At 47.4% G+C, this 22,234-nt stretch overlaps 1 protein-coding gene across 1 annotated transcript; it reads left to right on the top strand.

Annotated features, from left to right (window-relative positions):
• Nucleotides 1-8,008: 8,008 nt before the first annotated feature.
• LOC124671444 (ent-kaurenoic acid oxidase 1-like) lies at nt 8,009-20,176 on the top strand. Its single transcript, XM_047207814.1, has 9 exons — nt 8,009-8,082; nt 8,135-8,214; nt 12,322-12,902; nt 12,987-13,136; nt 13,413-13,946; nt 14,805-14,923; nt 15,005-15,134; nt 19,342-19,463; nt 20,170-20,176. The coding sequence occupies exons 1-9, from the start codon at nt 8,009-8,011 to the stop codon at nt 20,174-20,176; spliced, it is 1,797 nt and encodes a 598-aa protein (XP_047063770.1).
• The last annotated feature ends 2,058 nt before the right edge of the window (nt 20,177-22,234 follow it).

The raw sequence follows: 22,234 nt of genomic DNA, 5'->3' as shown, positions 1-22,234 counted from the left end.
TTTCTAACGTGGGCGTGCACCAAACCGTGCACGAGTAAGATTCTATCTTCTAAACTAAGATGCGATCTAATATGTTACGGATACACGGGCAATTAAGCCCAACTTGGTATAAAAGGCCGATTCACGTATTCCTTCTATATATATTTCTTCAAACCCATCTTGATCGCGGCCCACCTGCAGACTCGGTCAAATTCTGGTGATAACACATGCTCCTGGTTTGGAAATGACATTTCAGAAATCATTATGTTCTTTCTCGTCTGCGGTCATGTCGTGGCGGAGCGAGAGTGCAGCGCGTGCATATTCCATCACTGCGCCTCGCCTCCGGGCTTCTCGTATGAGTCGTCAATTTCGGCCTCGCGCGCCTCGAGAGCTGCGTATGGCATTAAATCTCCACTACACTCTCTTTATTTATGCAGGCCAAACGGTTCACCACTCCATCGCCTTGCTACGCTTTCTGTTCACCAAACCAAAAACCCTTCTCCTTGCTCAGCCATGTCTTCCTCTTCCTCCTCCGCTTGAGGCACCTCTCTCCAACTTGCTGCCGAAGAGCAGAAAGGAGACGATCTCAGCTTCCGGGAGCACCCCATCTCTCCTGGACAAGGAGAAGAAGGGAGGAGAAGCGGAGAGACCAAGGCCTCCCCCTCGCATGGCGCTCACGGCCGAAGAAGCGCTCCCGCATGTGGGCGACAGCGAGGACGAGCGATGACGACGAGGAAGAAGATGAAGAGGAGGAAGATGATTCTCTGCCTCCATTAAGTATCCTCAGCGCATTCGCGGCTGGGCGGATCGCAGGACGATGATGATGAGGAGCGAGGAGGAGGCTCCGGACAGGCTGGCGGCAGCGGCAGCGAGGCTTCATGGGAGCAGCCAGACGCACGTCTCGGCGGCGAGCTGACGATGAGGACAACGGCGACTAGTAGAATAGGACTAGCGATAGCGATGCACTAGGCACTAGATCCCTCTTTTGAGAGCCATCGGCTCTTCTTGTAAAGCTGCTCCTTTGAATTAATGAGAAGCTGTTCTTCCAATTTCTCCTTTCATTAATCCAATTTCCATCCTTCCGCTTGCCACACCAAGACCGATAGTGATGTAATCGGGCTATCATTGATTTTCTCAATCGTGGCGTTTTGCAGCCACGCAGCTAGATGACTATTCATCGGCTAATTTGAGAACCAATCTCCTCTTTTCTTGCAGCACCAACACGGTCCAAACCTGCGTTACCAGGCAAGCTTTTTCCTTCCAGTTCCTCCACTGAGGCGATCATGATGCAATAACAACAGGGGTAACTCCAATGGCTCTTAGAGCAGGGCACCCATAGAGCTGTTGCCCAGAGTCTCGACCAAGCAGAGACGAGAGATCGCCTGAGCTAGGCTGTATGGACACAGGCTTGATCGTGTGTGGGGAAGTTCCTTATGCGAGCCTGAGCCGATTTGAACATAAATCGGCTTCTCAAACGAGAAGAGCCTTCAAGGCGAGCTGCCCACAAACTTCTTCAGTTCTTCACGCAGCTTGCCGGCTAGATCGGCTCTTTTCTTTGGCGGATTTCATGCAATCCATCCTTGACCTGATCCGCATGTCTAGGCTGCTCCCGGCATTGTTCTTGAAGAGGAAGGATGCGAGCCTCCAAACTACTCCATTGACCCTGCGATCGTGCGAGTTATTCCTCTTGAGTCGATGGCCACGCATCGGCTTCCATATCCTTAAGTCGATGTCTGCGCTGCATCAGTTTGTGCTCGAAAATTTTAGAATTTTCAGATTTTTATATTTTTATGACCGACCTTTTTACGGTCGGCACATTACCTCGGCCCCCATATTCCAATACCCATCACCAAAAGATGAGATGCTTCGTTGCACATCCTTGTATTTATCACACAGGTGCCCCCAGAACACGGATCACATCAAGAAGAACTGATAGTATCGGCTCCATTGGACTGCATCATTGTAGACCATGAGGGACAAGCAGAGCGGTGGGTGAAGATAATTTTGGCGATTCTTTGGAATCGGCCTCCACGTTGCTTGCTGCGAAGGTTTGTAAGTTCCCTTCACAAATTTTAGGGGCCGATCACAGGATCAGCCTCGCCACGTTTGCTCATTGATGTGCTCTTGCTCCCGCTCGAGCCGGTAGACCGAACCGGCCCAATCTACGATTTTATCATGTTGGTGCGCTTCTTTGTCGTCCACCTTGGATGTATCGTGTGAGTGGAGCCAGAGCTTCGTCGGAAGAGGCAGAGCACCATGTTTGTGCCCGGCCGATGTTTCATCATCGGCTTTCCTTTGCTTGGGCGCCACTCCATCTTAGTGGACGACCCTCTTCATCCAGGATTAGTTGAACCTTTGCAGACGAGATCGAGGCCTTGCCTTCCTCAGTAGCCTGCAAGTATAACCTCTCGGCTTCCTCAGGCAGCGAGTCGTTGAACCTGCGTTTACGAGGCAGTTGAGTCCGTCAGGGCACCACACGTGGCCGGTGATATTGTCTTCTTCCACTGCCCTCGTCTGTGGATCTTGAGATCTTCCAACCGAGGACTCAGCTCCGTTGCTCACGTAGGCGGGAGAGGTCCTAAGCGCTCGAACACGGACACGTTGGCTGCCTCCTTCTTCTTCGGTTGCATTAGGGCAATTGCCGATTGTTGGCAATCGGCTCATTCTGAATCCCAGCGGTGCTGAAGAAAGGAAAATCCCGATTACTTTTGTCCTCGTCGTCTTGCTCCCTTGCCTTTCCCCTTGGCACAGCGCTCGTGCTCCTTCTCATCGCGATTATCATAGACGATGTCTTACGGCTTCTGCGGCGGGCGATTTCTTTCATCATCATCATTTGGACCGTCGGCGTTGGTCGTCTTGAGCCCACATACTTGTTGAGGAGGTGATCGGAGAGAGGTCGGCCGATGTCTTATGTTCTTCACTTCTCCTGCGCGCGTAGCGCTTGCCGTCTTGCGCGGAGCCCGATCGCGTGGAGCGGCTTCCTGCAGTATCTTTGCTATGAGGCAGCTGCCCTCATCTCCATCCTTACCGGCGTAATGGTGTCCAAGATCTACCATGTTGATATTGCACGGAAACCCGGGCGACTACCACATGGCAAGCATACTCCACCATGTTTACGGCGGGGAAGGGGTGTGTGTCGACCTTCTGTGAGCGTCTTGGTTGAAAATTAGGCCGCCGTTCTCTGTCGCAGCTTGGATCTTGCGACTGCCACACCACTGCCGGTCGTTGGTGGCATGGGAGGAGAGCGAGTTATGCCATTTGCGGTGTGGCCTTCCATTCAATGCTACTTGCGCCAGTAGGGGAATTTGAAGGACCTTCGGTATCTTCAGCTGCTTTTCCTTGAGTAGGAGGTTCGAAGATTTGCTCGATCTTAGTCACGTCCAAGATCAGATCCCACAGGCGGAGCACGGTGGCTTTGCACATTTGCAGAGACAGAGGTTCCTCCCCAGGAGTCCACTCAAGCCCTCTGCTACTTAACTTGGTCTCCCAGCGAGGAACCAGTACCTCATACGTCGACCAGGGCTCTTGCGCTGCAGACTTGCACTGCAGTCCGGGTAAGCGGCCGGGTGTGTTATGCTGAAAGTTTACAGACACATGTGCGCGGCAGAGATGTCACTTAGAGCAGAGGCCGTGTCCTTGAGAGCATGTGTTGCAAGGCACCTACTGCGCCAGCTCGTTGCTTCCTTTTCGGTTCTACTGGCCCGAAAGCTTATCGGATTCCTAAGATTCCTCGAAGCGGCTTGGATGTATTACGTCACGGTTTCTCCGCGCGTGCGTGGACGATGCCTAGATCGGCATTGCTAGACTCGGAAGCCTCGAGTGGTGTCGTTCATGGAGCTTGCTCTTCCAGCTGCTTCCAAGTTTGGATGGAGTTACGGTGGTAGCGATGTGTTGCCACCCGAAAGCCGATCCTGCGAGAGGACTGCGAGAAGAACCCTCGCGCTTACTCATCGGCGGCTGAGATCGTGCCAGTGTGCCAAATATCGGCTCTATCATGCTCGATGGAGCTGGACCCGTCGATCCGGTGCTGTGAAGTCGGGAGCGATATTTAGGTGGCGGCGAGGATCGAGTTCGTAAGTCTGTTGGGTGCGGCATTGGTGTGGCCAGAACGCCTTCCTTTTTCGGCATCATGCTTAGGCTGATCTTTGCAGTGCACAAATACGAGTCGGCTGTGATGGCTGAAGGTGTCGAACCCTGGTCGTCCGGGGGTGGCATGCCTAACCAGCCATGCTTGTTTTTTGGTTCTAAACCAATGGCGAGGAGAAATTTGGGCTTTGGAGGAGTTTGTCGGGCGGCGTACTTAGCCAGCCACGGTAGCTTCTCGGGGATCGGCTCTGACGTTCCTCCTAGCCAGTTTCGAGGAGAAGCCCATTTTGTTGTTGCAGCTGGTTCGGGGGTGTAGAGGCGTTGTTCATGCAGCACGCATGCGCACGCGTGTCCGTGCGCGGGACCTCCTTAGGTGGCTCGAGCGCAGGAATTGGTGAGTCTGCTAGGATCACCCCGCCGATCTTGTGCATGCGGCGTATGCGAGTGAGTTGCGCGGCGTTCGGTGCTTTACCCATACGAGCAGGCCCAGAGCGCTGGGCGACATCTCTCTTCCGAAAGTCCCCGGAAGGCAGGTCCGGCCCAGGAGTACCGGTGACTCATGATTTTACTGGGCAGCCTGTGGCGACACTCTCAAGAGTGTTCACCGGGCTCCTCGATGTGGGTACGGCGAATGAGCCACCATGTAGATGAGTCTCTCTGCCGGGCGGCGACAGGTGCGTTCACGCCAGACGAAAGAAGGCTGAGGACAGCGGCGGTCCATCGGTGCGCGCCTTCGGTGCCAGGCCCTTCACTGGCGACGTCATGGGAGCGGGTTCGGTGTGAAGGAGCCGATGGTCCCGGCTTCGAGGGTTGCCTTGATCTCGTGCATGCTTTTTCTTGAGCTCATCGGGCAGATCCGCGTATGTTGGCGGGAGTGTCTTCCGCCATCTTGGATGTAGATGGCGATACTCGTGAGATGTCGGGATTGTCCCCTTGCACGGGCGTGCCCAAGTCTGTTGACGTGGGAAACCTTTGGCGGGCGAGAGGCCGGGCAACACCGTAGAGGCGGGAGCAGCTAGAGGGGCTGCGGGCTGGCCTAGTCCCTACGAGCGGCTGGCCCGCAAAGCCTTAAGGTCCTTGCCTTGCCGTAGATGTTTATCACAAAGGGCGTGCCACACCTGTCTCCTATGCACAGTCGGGGAAAGGTGTGGATGATGCCTCGCTTAGTTTCTGCGGGGCTGCACCGTGAGCGTTACATCCCGAGCCTCGATCGGCTCTCGGGTTATCTGTGAATCGGCTCCAAAGGAGCCGATCCACCCATGAATTCGGGGCAGTGTCACGTAGATATATGGTGGTCTCTGCTTGATCAAGGTAAAGCTAATGAGATCTACGACGATGTGGGGTTTTCACTTGCGCGCAATCGGATCGTCCTACTCCAGGTTGGGCCTCGCGGCCCACTGCACGGTGATCGTAAGCCGATCCTAAAACAAGGCCTAAAAACCAACACCGAGGTTGATCCTCGGAACATCTGTAGGGCCTTGAGCGACACCCTACGTGCGGCGTGGATCCTCCCCTTTGTAAGGCCTAACTATTGCAGGATATTAAACTAAATCCTTGCGAGAACAAGGAGCAATCGTGACGTGGATCAGATCTGCGAACTATGATCAGCGGGGTGCCGGCCCTACGCCTAAGATAGAGGCGTAAGGGCGGCGCTAGACATGCTAAAGGGTTGCACTACTACGAAAGCATGCGGCATGAAGAACAATGCCCCAACCCTAACATGTCACAAGATAACTACGTTGCTCGCCATCAAAAAGGCCGTGCAGCGACGGAGCAGCGTGAACAACGTAGGCAGGCTTTTTTGTGCTGCCTAGATCGCGAGATGCGATCTAGGCGGCCTGATGCTGCAGTAGAAACCCTCGAGGCCGAAGGAGTTGGCGATGCGGCGAGAAGTTTGTTTGTGGTTGAGCGTTGGTTGTTGTTTATTCCATAAACCACCTGGGTACATATTTATAGTCCGAGCGGACTTTCTAATGTGGGCGTGCATAGGCAGTGCGGTAGGTCTATCTATTCAGATCTAGATCTAATATGGATAGCAAGGTAATTAAGCGGCATTATAAATGCCGATTCACGTATTCCTTCTATATATATTTCTTCAAACCCAATCTTGTTAATAGGTTAGTCCCGGAAAATGCATAAAAACATTATAAAGTGTGAACAAAAAATTTAGGTATTATCATAAAACTAGCATGGAACATAAGAAATTATAGATACGTTGGAGACGTATCACCACCTCATTCTCTTTCTTCATTTATTGTCATGCCATGTCACCAAAATGATTTGGAGTGTGTTGTTACTACCTATGTTACTCCCAGTATGAGTAGTCTTAGGGAATCTCCAATGGGGCGACACAAAACGGAAGTCTAAATTGTCTGCGTGCATCTGTTTGCGTCGGGTAGCGGACACAAAATTAGTTGTCTTTTACCGCACGTCCATTTGCGCCTGGGGGTGCCTCCAGTGGGGCGACACATTTGGCCCGTGGGCATGAATTGGGATGTTTAAACAACAAAATAAACAGGTTCAAAGTAGTCTCTGTTATTACATCCAAATTCTTAAAAGTCTACATGAAAATAAGATGATATTGACCTCTACACATTGTCTTCATGACCAGCCAATGCTCATTGATGCTCAATCAGATCCATATGTAGGTGTTTGGACATGTTCTTGTCAATGCCTTCATCATTCATATGCATATACTACTGCCAGGATGACGCCCCAGGGATTGGCGCAACCAAGTCACCTTGGGAATCCCATTGGTGCTCATTGTGGCCATCATGACGCTCGTTCTCAACGATCATGTTGTGCATGATCACACAACATGTCATCAACACATGCATGATCTTCAGCGACCATGTTCTTCTCAGGTGACGGACAATTGCCCACCGAGCTTGGAGCACACCAAATCCCCGATCCGCATCTTTCCTGCAAGCCTCTTGCATCTTGGAAATCCTCCTCGTCTTTTCCGAGTATGCATTACGGACAGTCTTCACCAGTGTGGCCCAGTTAGGGTAGATACTATCAGCAAGATAATATGGCTTATCATATTCATTTTCATTGATCTCGTAGCTCACCTGGGGAGTTTTGCCTTGCATAAGCCTGTTGAAAACCGGTGATCGGTGCAACACATTGATGCCATTGTTGGAACCGTCCATACCAAAGAATGAACGCCAAATCCATAAATCTTAATATATCACTGCTTCAAGAATGACAGTGCGTGCATCCCTCCGCATGGCCGTTGTACTGACCCTACCATCCAAACGGACAGTTTTTCCACTCCCAGTGCATGCAATCTATGCTGCCAATCATTCATGTGAACCCTCTAGACTCGTTGATAGACAAAAACCTCCTTGTATCCTCAATTGTTGGCTCCCTACAGTAATATTCTCCGAACACAGCAATCGAAGCTCAGCAAAACAGGTACATGGACTCAAGGCAGGTGCTCTCACCCATTCAAAGATATTCATCGAATATGTCAGCAGCCATTCCATAGGATAACATACGAATAGATGTTGAACATTTTTGGTAGGAGGTGAAGCCTAGCACACCTGTTGCATCGTGCCTGCATTGGAAGTACGGGTCGTATTCTCTGATGTCCCGTAGAATAACCATGAACAGGTCGCTTGACATCCTGTACCGGCACCGGAACATTTGTTCCGAGAACACCGGATCGGTGCGGTAGTCGTTGTGGAGCCGGAGGTTCCCTTCCACTCTGTTGCACGACAGCTTTTTTGAGCGGCCCTTCACAGAGCCCCGGTGCACCGGCATCTGCCTAGCACTATGCCCGTGGAGCATGGAGGCCACAACAGTAGCCCTGGTCCGCATCGTGTGATCATCGGAAGAGGAGTCCATGACCTCAACGCGGAACTTGTCAAGCATCTTCCACATGTCCATCTGCGTGAGTAGCAACCGTTGATCAATGGTCGCCCACAATAGCGTCCAAAAGATGAGTAAAAAACTACCGGCGCAATTGACCGAACAGGTCGTGGGCGGCGAGGCCGGGCGGCGCAACCAGCAGATGTTTGGCTCCCAAACAGGCGGCAGATGCGTCCCAGAACCTACCTCGACTCAGATCCTGTTCTCCGGCGCGGCGAGGCCCGAGCAGACGGCGTGTACTGCGGCGATGCGGTGGGGGTGGGAATGGGGTGATGGCGTCACACTAGGACAACAAAGAAGGGGAAGAGGAAGAAAATCCGTGCGGTCGATTTTGATGTCCCTGACGTACGGGGCCGGGTAAGAAAAGAGAGACGCTTGGCACGACCGCGCAGCGTCCACAAAGATGCAAACGTGCAGCATATTTGGGCCACGTTTACGTCTCGCGGACGACTCGGTCACTATGCATCGCTCTGCTAGAATTTGGTACAGGCACATTTTTAACCGCGCAGTCACAACAGCTCAGCTTTTGTTTGCGTCACCGTGTTGGAAATGCCCTTACCCTAATACCTTCCACTGAAGCGACAAATAATCTCTAGCCTATACGCAAAGAGCCAAAGACTCCCATGGAGACTACTCACCCGCAATGGAAAACAACATGTTAGGTTGGCACCCGCATAAACACCTACACCATATCAGCCGCTAAACAATACTACAAAACTAGGTTTGATTCCGTCGGAGATGCCCCTAATCAAGCATACATCATTATGCACGGAACATAGATGCGAATATACGGTTGTACATACGGCATCCACCAGCAGAAATGAGGAAGCTAGTGATGCCAAACACAATTATAGGAATAATAATACTACCCCTATCTCACAGTTTATTAGACGTGTGTGTATCACTAGGTCGCAAATTTGATCAAGTTAGTTTTAGTTATATGTTATAAAAATTATATCATTAAAAAATTTAGATGTTCTATTTTCTAATGATATAATTTTTGCATTATATAATTTAAATTATATAGGTTAAATTGTCGATCTAGGGATACGGGGAAGACTAGTAAACTGAGAAGGAGGGAGTACCTCCACTAAATGTTTGTTACAGTTTAAATAAAACATAAGCTAAATATTTGATCAATTTTAAAGTTTGACTTTGGTCAAACACACATAATGCGAAGTAAATAAAAATAGAGGGATTACTAAACTTGTAGAGTTTGCACATCATATACATACTCTGAATTATTTAATCAAACAAACAATAGGAGGTATCATAGCAAAACTGTTTATGCGGCACCAAAGTTAATGGAAAAATAATGATGTTGTATCTTAGACCTTTACAATGGATTGCCTCATAGCACGTTAGATAGTGGTGTTTCTTAAGATACAAGTAGTACAATGCATTGTTTTTTAGTGTTGTATCTAAATTTAATGATTTTGGGCTCATGCATGCATGTGATTGGGATACTATAGTCTTTTGCCTATGGCCGCGTGCAAGTGTTGTATCTTAGACTACCACAATGGGTGTATCATAGGTAATATCATGCATCTCATGTATTCAAAAAAGCTGATGTGGCAGTACAATTAAGGATGAGAGAGAGAGGATTATAGTATATCATAGGCAGATACCGTATCATAGGACGTAGTACAAGGAAATTTAATGTCAAATACATCTTGTACATAGATTTGCATTGAGATTCTACAAATAAATTAATATAAAAATACTATGATACTAATACATGATACCATGTATTATAGACATAGTAACATGTAGTAGTATCATACGCATGATACTTCTATATGATACTATGCACTGTGACTAGTCTTAGACTACTCATAGTAAGAGTAACATAGTGCTACATGCAATACCAACTAACCATTTTGATGACATGGCAAGATATTAACTGAAGAAAGAGAGAGATGTAGTAACTAGTTATGTTACCATCACATCACACATTTCAAGACAAGATGAGTCCACAACCTAATAAATATGCATGACATTATATATATGTTACTACTCACTATAGAGATAGTAACATAGATTAGTAACATGTGCATGCTACTCTTCTATGCTACTCTTCACTATGACTAGTCTTAGCTAAGATACAACAACACTCTCTTTCATCATAAAATATGGTGCCACAGAAGCAAAGTACCTACGATATCGCGCTAAGAAATCCCCATTGTGAACCCTTGCACAAAGTTATAGACAAAAAAGAGTGGCTAGCTTAATCACATGCATACATATCACCAAAATCATTAAAAGTGGAGACAACCTTTAAGATATAATGCACTGGGCCAATTGTCTCTTAACACGCACCACTGCCTACGATAGCACACTAAGATACAACTTATTTGCTCTTAGACTACCCACAATGGAAGCATAATAGATAGTATCATGTATTTCATGCATGAAAAATCTAACGTGGCAGTGTAACTAAAAATGAGAGAGATGATAGTAATATCATAAGTAGATACTGCACGTAGTAATAGAAAATTTAATATCAAATAAAACTTGTACATATATTTATTTTTGAGGGGTAAATAGTGGGAAAATCTGACTGCAATTTTTGTTATTTAATAAAGCAAGAAACAATACATAGTCATTATACCAGGGGTATAAAGAAAAAAAGAAAAGAAACTAAAAAAACACTAGGCTAAAGCTCTACACTTGTGCATGTTTTTCCTTCATCCTCTGTTGAATCATTTGAAGCTCATTCTTGTAAATGGCCTTCCAACTCTGGAATTTTTGTAGTATCCGATTCTTGAAAATTTTGTTATTTCTGACAATCCAGATCCCCCAAGCAGCTATGATGATAATTTCCATAGCAAAAGGCACAATAAGCTTTCTCTTGACGTCATAGGAAGCATCCATTACTGATAGATGTAAAGTTCTTTGTGGATAAATATAGTCCCAACATAACTCTTCAAAAGGGCAAGTCCATAAGAGATGAACCAAGGTTTGTTCCTAGTTGCATTGTAAGTTGGCACATGAGTATGAAGGTAGATTAAAATTCTTTCTTCCCAAGAGATTTATGTGTTAAATCTACCCAATAACAACAACCAGAAAAAGAATTTGTTTTTTTTTGTCTGACATGAAGATTTCCGAATCCAAGAGAAAATTTCAAGGGTGTGTCTGTGACCAATCATGACATTATAAGCCTTCTTTGTGGAGAATTGATTATTTCCCCAAATGTAACTCCATGAATCCTTATTCTAGGTTGTGCAATTATCCGAGCATTGGAGCAAAGCTACTCAAATTTCTCAAATTCTTGAAATGTCTGTTGAGAGAGGGTGGGATGGAACAGGTCTTGCAGGAACTCTTGGGAAATGACATCCCATACAGATTGATCTGTTCTTTTTGCAAAAGTGACAAGAAGACGGAATTTAAAGTGCAAACATGAATCCTCCCAAATATCATTCCAAAACATAGCAGTCTGTCCATTGTCTAAATTGCGCCTAGCCATGGCCTTATAAATATCCAGGAACTTAAGATGTGACTTCCACCAAAAAGAACCCTCCATTTGTCCAGACATTCTTCCAGAACTATAGATGAACCCATGGAATGTCTAAATTATTATGAAACTTGTGCAGGTTTTTGAGAAGAAGTGTTTTGTTTTTTGTTTCCAGATTCAAAACTCACAGGTCACCTTGGTTTTTTGGTCGACATATCTTATTCCATGTCACCAAAGTCTTGTACATATATTTGCATTAAGGTTCTACAAATCAATTAATATAAAATGATTATAATATTAGTACATGATACTCATGCATTGTGAGGATAATAACATATAGTAATATAGTAGTGTGACTTGTGACTAGTCTTATTGAAGATGCATAAGGCTAGTCATAGTGCTAGTATCATAAGGAGTATCATGCATGCCACCTTGGCAAAAATCTGATGTGACGCTATAATTAACGAGGAGAGATATGCTAGTGATATTATAATATGATACTGTATCATAGCACGTGAAACTAGATAATTTAATGTCAAATACATCATATACACACAATTACATTGAGATTCTATAAATAATTAAATATTATGAGATTATGATACTATTATATGATACTAACCACTATAGGCGTAGTATTATAGACTTGTATCATATGGATGATACCACTATATGATACTTTGCACTATGGCCAGCCTAACATCACTTGTGTACGCATCAATGCACACGTAATGGAGGATGTGAGTAAATTCTCTATCTCTGATTTGTTGCCATCTGGCTCTACACACAAGCGAATCAGCCATACGGAATCCACGCTTGTCTATATATATTCATCCAAATCCGATGGATCTCCAAAATAGCAATTCAGATCCATTAATCAGTTAATATACGCAGCAGCTGGTCGATGGTAGCAATGTGTGGGACTGTGCGTGAGTGGGCATGGTGGGTGGGCCTCGTCTTCGGCGCCGTCCCACTGCTCTGCTTCGCCGCCTGGCACGCCACCGATGCCTGGTACAACGCCGTCTTCGCCCTCAAACACCGCAACAAGAAGAGCACAAACGGCGACCGCCGCCGCATCCCGCCAGGCCACATGGGCATCCCCTTCCTCGGCGAGACGCTGTCGCTGCTCTGGTACTTCAAGCTCGCCCGTCGCCCGGACGAGTTCATCGGCGCCAAGAAGCGCGCCTACGGCGGGAAACCGGGGTTGTACCGTTCGCATCTCTTCGGGTCGCCCGCCATCATCGCCTGCTCCCCGGCGGCCAACAAGTTCGTCCTCCAGTCCGCAGAATGCTTCGGCATACGGTGGCCGGTGGCCGAGCTGGTTGGCGTCACGTCCGTGGTGAACGTGGAGGGCCGCAGCCACGAGAGGCTCCGCGGGTTCATCCTCGCCGCCATCAGCCGGCCCAGCTCCCTCCGGAGCATTGCCAGCATGGTGCAGCCCAACGTCGTGGCGGCGCTGCAGGCGTGGGCGGACAAGGGCACTATCATCGCCGTCACCGAGATCAGAAAAGTATAGTTCACTGATATAGCTAAGCTTACAATCCCACGCACGGACGCTCGACATTGCTTTATTTCAATTTATCTGTGCATGTAGGTGACGTTCACCAACATCTGCAAGATGTTTGTCAGCATGGAGCCGTCACCTCTCACGGACAAGATCGATCAATGGTTCCACGGATTGCTGGCTGGCTTCAGAGCATTCCCATTGGATTTTCCAGGAACAGCATCCCATGCCGCTCGGAAGGTAAGAAGCATTTCAAAGTGTCTATTTATGAGTCGACCAAAGAAATATTCATTTCTAACGCTCGTGACCATTCTATCTGTATCCAATGGAAGCAAGATAATCCATGTTTTCAAATTATCTGTAGCCTGTAATTATATAACATCTCTACATCTAAACATGCACAAAATTTAAACCAGTTTTACAGGCATAATTTCTCTGTCCGGGACAGTTTTAGAGTCATATTATTACTATTGAGAAGTCAACAAAATGACTGCTGGGGGATTTTACTGCATGCAGTGCCGTCGGAACTTGGATGCGGCCTTTCAGGAGGAGCTGGAGGCGAGGAAGAAGGTGGGCAAGGAGTGTGATGATCTAATGAATGGTTTTATGCAAATGGAGAACGAGCAAGGGGAGAAGCTGAGCGACGAGGAAGTGGTGGATAACATGGTCTCCCTTGTCATTGCGGGCTACGAATCCACCACCAACGCCATAATGTGGGCTATTTATCACCTCGCCAAATCACCCATCACCCTCTCCAAGCTTCGAGAGGAGAATGTAGCGATGAGCAAAAGTAAAGGTGGTTTGTCTTCAGGGAGCTTGACGATCACACACGATGACATCCCAAAGATGAAGTACACGGCCAAAGTGGTGGAGGAGACTATCAGGATGGCCAACATCGCCCCGATGATCCATCGGGTGGCAAATAGGGATGTGGAATATGGTGGCTACATCATACCGGAGGGGTGGTCCGTGCTGGTATGGGTGAGGTCGCTGCACACCGACCCTGACTACTATCAGGATCCTCTTACCTTCAACCCTGACAGATGGGACGTAAGTACACTAGCTAGTTCTTCTCATATGCAATTCAAATTTATAGCCATGCCTACATCAATCAACTTTCTGTGGGAAACCCCATTCCCCTGAACTATCAGTTTTGCAAGAAATAATCTTAAAATAAAATTTGAGATCACTTATCCACCCATACTATACATCATAGCAATATACACTCTAGTGCATTTTTTGAAGAATAAAATATAGACTAGAAGATTTTAAAAATACTAAAAATCCATAGAAGTAAGTTATATGATGAACTATCGGCATCTCGACGTTCTATACAAAAACATGACAATTGGCCATATGAGAACATAAAATTTCTTGGATTATTTTTTACAGTGGCCTTAAATTGACATATTTCAAAAAAATTAAAAGGGCCGCTGTGATTCACACTAGTAGGAAAAACGCAGCAATGCAATGTCGTACCCATTATTCGTATAAATTTGGTATGCAACAAATTTTGTTTGATTTCATCACAACAAAAACAGAAATTGCTTATGGGGAGGATTGAGTGAAGGTTAAATTCTTATGAAATGCAATACATATTCCTTAGGAGAAGTTCTTATGGGATTCAATCCTACAACTAAAATAACCCCCATAGAAAAAATTCTTAAGAATATGCATACAATTCATGAAAATCCTACATACATTATTCAGAAAAATACCGTAGCGAATTTAAATTACACAAATTATCTAGGAATAAACTATTCCCGTGTGTGATACTATACGAGGACTAACTGAACCTAAGAATCATTTGTGAAAAAAAAATCTCGTATTAATATTTATAGGAGACAAGTAATATTCTACATAAAATAATGGCTATGAAGAAATAAATGGACAAAAATACGAATGCAGGAACCAGCAAGGCCGGGAACATTCCAGGCGTTTGGAGGCGGCCCCAGGATCTGTGCAGGCAACATGCTCGCTAGGCTGCAGCTTACCATCATCTTGCATCATCTCTCCATCGGTTATGAGTGAGTAGATTACTATCTGTGTTGAGCTCGAGCAATTACCTACCTAATATAGGGTGTACGACCTAATGATTTTGTGTACAGATGGGAGTTGCTAAACCCTGACGCCAAGATCGATTACCTTCCGCATCCAAGACCAGTGGATGGCGCCGCCATGAAAATTCGTAAGCTTGCTACTACAATCAATAAGCAGATGGATTCACTACGGGAAAAAGTCTCACTGCCGTGCGCGCCTCTTTGCCGTGTGCCTTCGTGACCCTTTGCCGTGCGGCAGTTCTTTGCCGTGCGCGAGGCGCACGGCAATGACAGCTTTGCCGTGCAGCAGCGGAACGACGCACGGCAAACAAAAGGTCCACGGCAAAGCTACAGCTCGGCGCTCGGCAAAGCAGCCTCGCACGGCAATCCCGCCAGATGGCGCACGGCAAAGTAACGCCCCACGACAAAGAGGCCATGAGGGCGCACGGCAAAGATGCGGGCACGGCAACGACGTCTTTGCCGTGTAGGCCAACCCTTTGTCGTGCGTGTTTGCACGGCACAGAGTACAATTTTATTTCTTTTCCTTCTTTTGTATTTATATTTATATTAATACTTATATTTGTTGTAAAATTAGTTTTTTACTTTTTGTAGACTATTTGTTAGTGTTACTTAATACAATCTGTATACCGATAAAATAAATAATCTACATCTTCATCGACCCCTCCCCCCAACATATCAGGGTTTCAGAGCAAATTAACGGGGGTTCGGTGTCTGCTAAGTGTTATCGCCCACACATATTTGGTGCAATTTATTGCAGCTTTACACCTTACACGACACTTCCAAACATATTTAGGTCTACATGCAAGTTTGGCTGGGATTCAAGTGCTCCGGAGGTCTCCCCCCCCCCAAACAGCGGTCTATATATGGGACCCGGCGGTCTACCCCCCTAGATTTCACCGCCCGAGGTTCCACCAACATATTTTTTGATAGGTTTGGTTTTGGTTGCACATGGAAAGCAAGGTTTGGCACCATTTGGCACATTATAGCCTCCGGTATACCCGCAGCGGGACACTTCAGCCTACAAGTCGAGGAATCTTCCAAGTGTTATCGCCCGAAAGAGGGGAAGCTCACACATGGGAGCTATGTATTGCACCATTTGGTGAATCACACATTCCACCACACATTCACACATATCCTAGGTCCACATGCAAGTTTTGGTGGCATTACGGTGCTCCGGCGGTCGTTCCCCCCCCCGAAAATGGTCATCGCATGCCTCGGGGGGTCTACCCCCCTAGATTTCACCGCGCGAGGTTCAACCAACATACTTTTTGATAGGTTTGGTTTTGGTTAGTCCATATACACATGGAAATCAAGGTTTGTCACCATTTGGCACACTATAGCCTCCGGTATACCCGCAGCGGGACACTTCAGCTTACAAGTCGAGGAATCTTCCAAGTGTTATCGCCCGAAAGAGGGGAAGCTCACACATGGGAGCTATGCATTGCACCATTTGGTGAATCACACATTCCACCACACTTTCACACATATCCTAGGTCCACATGCAAGTTTTGGTGGCATTCCGGTGCTCCGGCGGTCGTTCTCCCCCCGAAAATGGCCATCCGCGTGCCTCGGGGGGTCTACTCCCTAGATTTCACCGCGCGAGGTTCCACCAACATACTTTTTGATAGGTTTGGTTTTGGTTAGTCCATATACACATGGAAAGCAAGGTTTGGCACCATTTGGCACACTATAGCCTCCGGTATACCCGCAGCGGGACACTTCAGCCTACAAGTCGAGGAATCTTCCAAGTGTTATCGCCCGAAAGAGGGGAAGCTCACACATGGGAGCTATGCCTTGCACCATTTGGTGAACCACACATTCCACCACACTTTCACACATATCCTAGGTCCACATGCAAGTTTTGGTGGCATTTCGGTGCTCCGGCGGTTGTTCCCCCCCGAAAATGGCTGTCTGCGTGCCTCGGGGGGGTCTACCCCCTAGATTTCACCGCACGAGGTTCCACCAACATACTTTTTGATAGGTTTGGTTTTGGTTAGTCCATATACACATGGAAAGAAATGTTTGGCACCATTTGGCACACTATAGCCTCCGGTATACCCGCAGCGGGACACTTCAGCCTACAAGTCGAGGAATCTTCCAAGTGTTATCGCCCGAAAGAGGGGAAGCTCACACATGGGAGCTATTCATTGCACCATTTGGTGAATCACACATTCCACCACACTTTCACACATATCCTAGGTCCACATGCAAGTTTTGGTGGCATTCCGGTGCTCCGGCGGTCGTTCCCCACCCCGAAAATGGTGCATCGCGTGCCTCTGGGGGTCTACCCCCCTAGATTTCACCGCGCGAGGTTCCACCAACATACTTTTTGATAGGTTTGGTTTTGGTTAGTCCATATACACATGGAAAGCAAGGTTTGGCACCATTTGGCACACTATAGCCTCCGGTATACCCGCAGCGGGACACTTCAGCCTACAAGTCGAGGAATCTTCCAAGTGTTATCGCCCGAAAGAGGGGAAGCTCACACATGGGAGCTATGAATTGCACCATTTGGTGAATCACACATTCCACCACACTTTCACACATATCCTAGGTCCACATGCAAGTTTTGGTGGCATTCCGGTGCTCCGGCGGTCGTTCCCCCCCCGAAAATGGTCGTGCTGCGTGCCTCGGGGGGGTCTACCCCCCTAGATTTCACCGCACGAGGTTCCACCAACATACTTTTTGATAGGTTTGGTTTTGGTTAGTCCATATACACATGGAAAGCAATGTTTGGCACCATTTGGCACACTATAGCCTCCGGTATACCCGCAGCGGGACACTTCAGCCTACAAGTCGAGGAATCTTCCAAGTGTTATCGCCCGAAAGAGGGGAAGCTCACACATGGGTACTCGAACATCCTTGGAGGCATAATTAGGAAGCATTTCCCTGGGATTGTCAATCTCCCTACTGGTGGCCGCGGCGTGGCTTGGACTTGGAAGCACTACAGCTACGCGGAAGATCCTAGCGGCAAGTACGGAAACATGCAAGAGCGGGTTGTCCGCCACTTCTGGGTACGTGACTTTTGGCTTCTTAGCATTCAAACACTTCTTGGCTACCAATAGTTGCTCTAATTCATCTTGTTTTACCTATGTGCATGGTTGCAGAAATACTTCAAGAGGGCTGAGGGCGAGGAAATTGCGTGCGACGTTATCGTACACGAGTTGTGCAGGGTGAGGGTGACTGGCATGCACTACGAGGCACGTGTCCAGTGCGTCCGCGACTGGCACGCCGAGCGCAAAATTTGGATGAGTAAGGCTGATTGTCGGGATACGCTCATGGCACCATGGCAGTACCTGCAGGTATATTAGCATTTCTGTGTTATTTATTTCCGCATTTTCATGTAGTTTATGTTCTAATAATGGGTCTATCTTGTGTATGTAGAACCCTCCTCAGTACGTCGGGGAAGACAGGGCGTGCTTTCTTGCGATGGTCATATGGTGGACATCCCGCGAGTACGCCGGAAGCACGAGGAGGGCAAGCGAAGCGTTCGAGAGATGGGAGGTGGATCACATGTCCCGGGCAGCAAGAACTTGGCCCTTACCTTGCGGGATGAGGTGAGCAAGTGGTTTCTTCATTCTTTCGTTTTATGTTATTGTTAGCCCCGCAAGTGTCTCCCTCTTCACTTAATTGCATGTACTCTTTTGCGGAAGTAAAGACGAGACGTGGCACCAAACTTGTTTGGCTTTTTCCAAAAGTCGAAGACCGGGAAGGAGCCGCATCCTGAAACGGGGTCCTTGTGGGTCAACGACCTAGCGGAGGGCCAGTGTGGCGCGTACCGCTCGAAGTTCAAGGACAAGCACGGCGAAGACGCCGATCCAACCACCGAAGACTTTGACGTTGAGGTTGCGGTGCTTGCGGGACAAGGCAAGAAGGGTGGCCGCCTATGGATTGCTGACGGGTTAGTCGACCCAAGGACCATTCCATCTCTACGCCAGATCCGTCGTGGGCGTACGAGCGAGCAGCCTCGGGTAGAGACCCGCCCACGGGCTTCGGACCTAGCTATCGAGAAGTTACGGGTAAGTTCTTCGTCGATCCTCTACGCTTCATTACATGTTTTCCATTGCAATGTTACTGACATCGCGGCAACACAACGTAGGCGGAGATGGAAGAAAGGGAACGGAGGAACCAAGAGGAGAAGATGCAGATACAACAGCAGCTTAGGGAGAGCGTGCGGATGCGGCGGCGGATGTTGCTCGCGGATGCAACAACGACGGCAGATGTTCCAGCGAGATGTTCATGAACCAGGCCGTGGTGACTTCCCCACCGGGGAGTAGTGCTCCTAGCACGTCGGGTCCTCCTATGTTCCCCAACTATGTAAGTGCTTAACTTAATATCTCCGTCTCAATCTTGTTTGTTGTCTAACCGAAATTTGGATATTGCAGATCCCCGTGCCTGATCCGCAGGTGTTGGCGCTCCTCCAGCGAGCGCCAAGTCAGAGCCCGCTGACACCTGGCTTGACCGTCAACAATACGGGCATCATCCGGAGCTCGCAGCGAGTTTCTAGGTGAGTTCTCCTACACTTCTAATTCTTCCATACCATGTCACTTGTGAATTTTAGCCATTCAACCATGTCAATTTTAGCCATTATGTTCAATTCTAGCTATTCCATGTTAATTTTAGCCATTCCATGTCATCCTTAGCCATTATGTTGGATTTTAGCCATTTCATGTCAATTCTAGCGATTATGTTCAACTTTAGCCATTCCATGTCAATTCTTGTCAATTCTAGTTCTTACATGTCAATTTTAGCCATTCCATGTCATTCTTAGCCATTATGTTGAATTTTAGCCATTTCATGTCTATTCTAGCGATTATGTTCAATTTTAGCCATTCCATGTCAATTCTAGTTCTTCCATGTCAATTCTAGTTCTTACATGTCAATTTTAGCCATTCCATGCCACTTATGCATAGATATCTATGAACTTGTAGGAGGTGGAGAAGGACAAGGAAGTGGAGATGGACAAGGAAGTGGAGAAGGACAAGGAAGTGGCCAAGGTTGATGTTGCTTGTGTATGAACTTGTTGTGCGACTTGGAACATTCTATGTTGGAGACTTTGTTGTTGATGTTGCTTGTATGAACTAATTATGCGACTTGGAACTATTGTATGGACTTTGTTGGATATGAACTATGTTGTTGATGATGCAATACTCTATATATTGTGCTATATGTGTATCTGGACTGTTATTTGTATTTGTGAATTGCATATGCAGGGATTAATGGGGAAGCGGGAAAATTCGCGCAAAATTTGCACAATCTTTGCCGTGCACATGCACACGGCAAAGGCCACAGCACACGGCAAAGGCACTCTTTGCCGTGCACATGCACACGACAAAGGCTGCCCGCGCTGCCCACCTGACGTTGCTGTACCTACCTTTGTCGTGCATGGTGGAAGAGAAGCACACGGCAAAGCCAAATCTTTGCCGTGCGAGTTGGAGAGGAAGCGTGATACGTCTCCAACGTATCGATAATTTCTTATGTTCCATGCTACATTATTGATGATATCTACATGTTTTATGCACATTATATGTCGTATTTACGCATTTTCTGGAACTAACCTATTAACAAGATGCCGAAGAGCCGATTGCTTGTTTTCTGCTGTTTTTGGTTTCGGAAATCCTAGTAAGGAAATATTCTCGGAATTGGACGAAATCACCGCCCGGGGTCCTTGCACGGAGCTTCCGGAAGACCGAAGGGGAGTCGAAGTGGGGCCACGAGGTGGCCGGGTGACGGGCGGCGCGGCCCGAGCCCTGGCCGCGCGGCCCTACCCCCTGGGCCCCTCGTGCCGCCTCCTAACCTACCCTTTCGCCTACTTATAGCCTCCGTCGCGAAACCCCCAGTACCGAGAGCCACGATACGGAAAACCTTCCAGAGACGCCGCCGCCGCGAATCCCATCTCGGGGGATTCAGGAGATCGCCTCCGGCACCCTGCCGGAGAGGGGATTCATCTCCCGGAGGACTCTTCATCGCCATGATCGCCTCCGGAGTGATGAGTGAGTAGTTCACCCCTGGACTATGGGTCCATAGCAGTAGCTAGATGGTCGTCTTCTCCTAATTGTGCTTCATTGTTGGATCTTGTGAGCTTCCTAACATGATCAAGATCATCTATCTGTAATACTATATGTTGTGTTTGTCGGGATCCGATGGATAGAGAATACTATGTTATGGTGATTATCAATCTATTGTTTATGTGTTTTTTATGATCTTGCATGCTCTCCGTTATTAGTAGAGGCTCGGCCAAGTTTTTACTCTTAACTCCAAGAGGGAGTATTTATGCTCGATAGTGGGTTCATGCCTTCATTGACACTGGGACGAGTGAAAGAAAGTTCTAAGGTTGTGATGTGCTTGTTGCCACTAGGGATAAAACATTGATTCTATGTCTAAGGATGTAGTTGTCGATTACATTACGCACCATACTTAATGCAATTGTCCGTTGCTTTGCAACTTAATACTGAATGGGGTTCGGATGATAACTCTGAAGGTGGACTTTTTAGGCATAGATGCGGTTGGATGGCGGTCTATGTACTTTGTCGTAATGCCCGGATTAAATCTCACTATATTTATCATATCATGTATATGCATTGTTATGCCCTTCTCTATTTGTCAATTGCCCGACTGTAATTTGTTCACCCAACATGCTTTTATCTTATGGGAGAGACACCTCTAGTGAACTGTGGACCCCGGTCCTATTCTTTACATCGCATACAATCAATCGCAATACTTGTTTTACTTGTTTTCTTGCAAACAATCATCTTCCACACAATACGGTTAATCCTTTGTTACAGCAAGCCGGTGAGATTGACAACCTCACCGTTTCGTTGGGGCAAAGTACTTGGGTTGTGTTGTGCGGGTTCCACGTTGGCGCCGGAATCCCCGTTGTTGCGCCGCATCACATTTCGCCACCATCAACCTTCAACGTGCTTCTTGGCTCCTCCTGGTTCGATAAACCTTGGTTTCTTTCGAGGGAAAACTTGCTGCTGTGCGCATCATACCTTCCTCTTGGGGTTCCCAACGAACGTGTGAGTTACACGCCATCAAGCTCTTTTTCTGGCGCCGTTGCCGGGGAGATCAAGACACGCTGCAAGGGGAGTCTCCACTTCTCAACCTCTTTACTTTGTTTTTGTCTTGCTTTATTTTATTTACTACTTTGTTTGCTGCACCCAAACAAAACACAAAAAAATTAGTTGCTAGCTTTACTTTATTTACTGTCTTGCTCTCTATATCAAAAACACAAAAAAAAAAATTAGTTACTTCTCTTTACTTTATTTGCTTAGTTTA

The sequence above is a fragment of the Lolium rigidum genome, chromosome 7 (assembly GCF_022539505.1).
Source record: "Lolium rigidum isolate FL_2022 chromosome 7, APGP_CSIRO_Lrig_0.1, whole genome shotgun sequence".
NCBI lineage: Eukaryota > Viridiplantae > Streptophyta > Magnoliopsida > Poales > Poaceae > Lolium > Lolium rigidum.
This window is presented reverse-complemented; position numbering and strand designations above follow the sequence as displayed.

What these genes read in the sequence shown, in the direction of transcription:
- LOC124671444 (XM_047207814.1), top strand. Translation starts at nt 8,009, where the DNA reads ATGAGTAAAAAACTACCGGCGCAATTGACCGAACAGGTCGTGGGCGGC. An exon ending in GGGTGGGAATGGGGTGATGG is followed by an intron (nt 8,215 to 12,321) that starts CGTCACACTAGG and finishes GTGGGACTGTGC; the next exon opens with GTGAGTGGGCATGGTGGGTG. An exon ending in TCAACCCTGACAGATGGGAC is followed by an intron (nt 13,947 to 14,804) that starts GTAAGTACACTA and finishes ATACGAATGCAG; the next exon opens with GAACCAGCAAGGCCGGGAAC.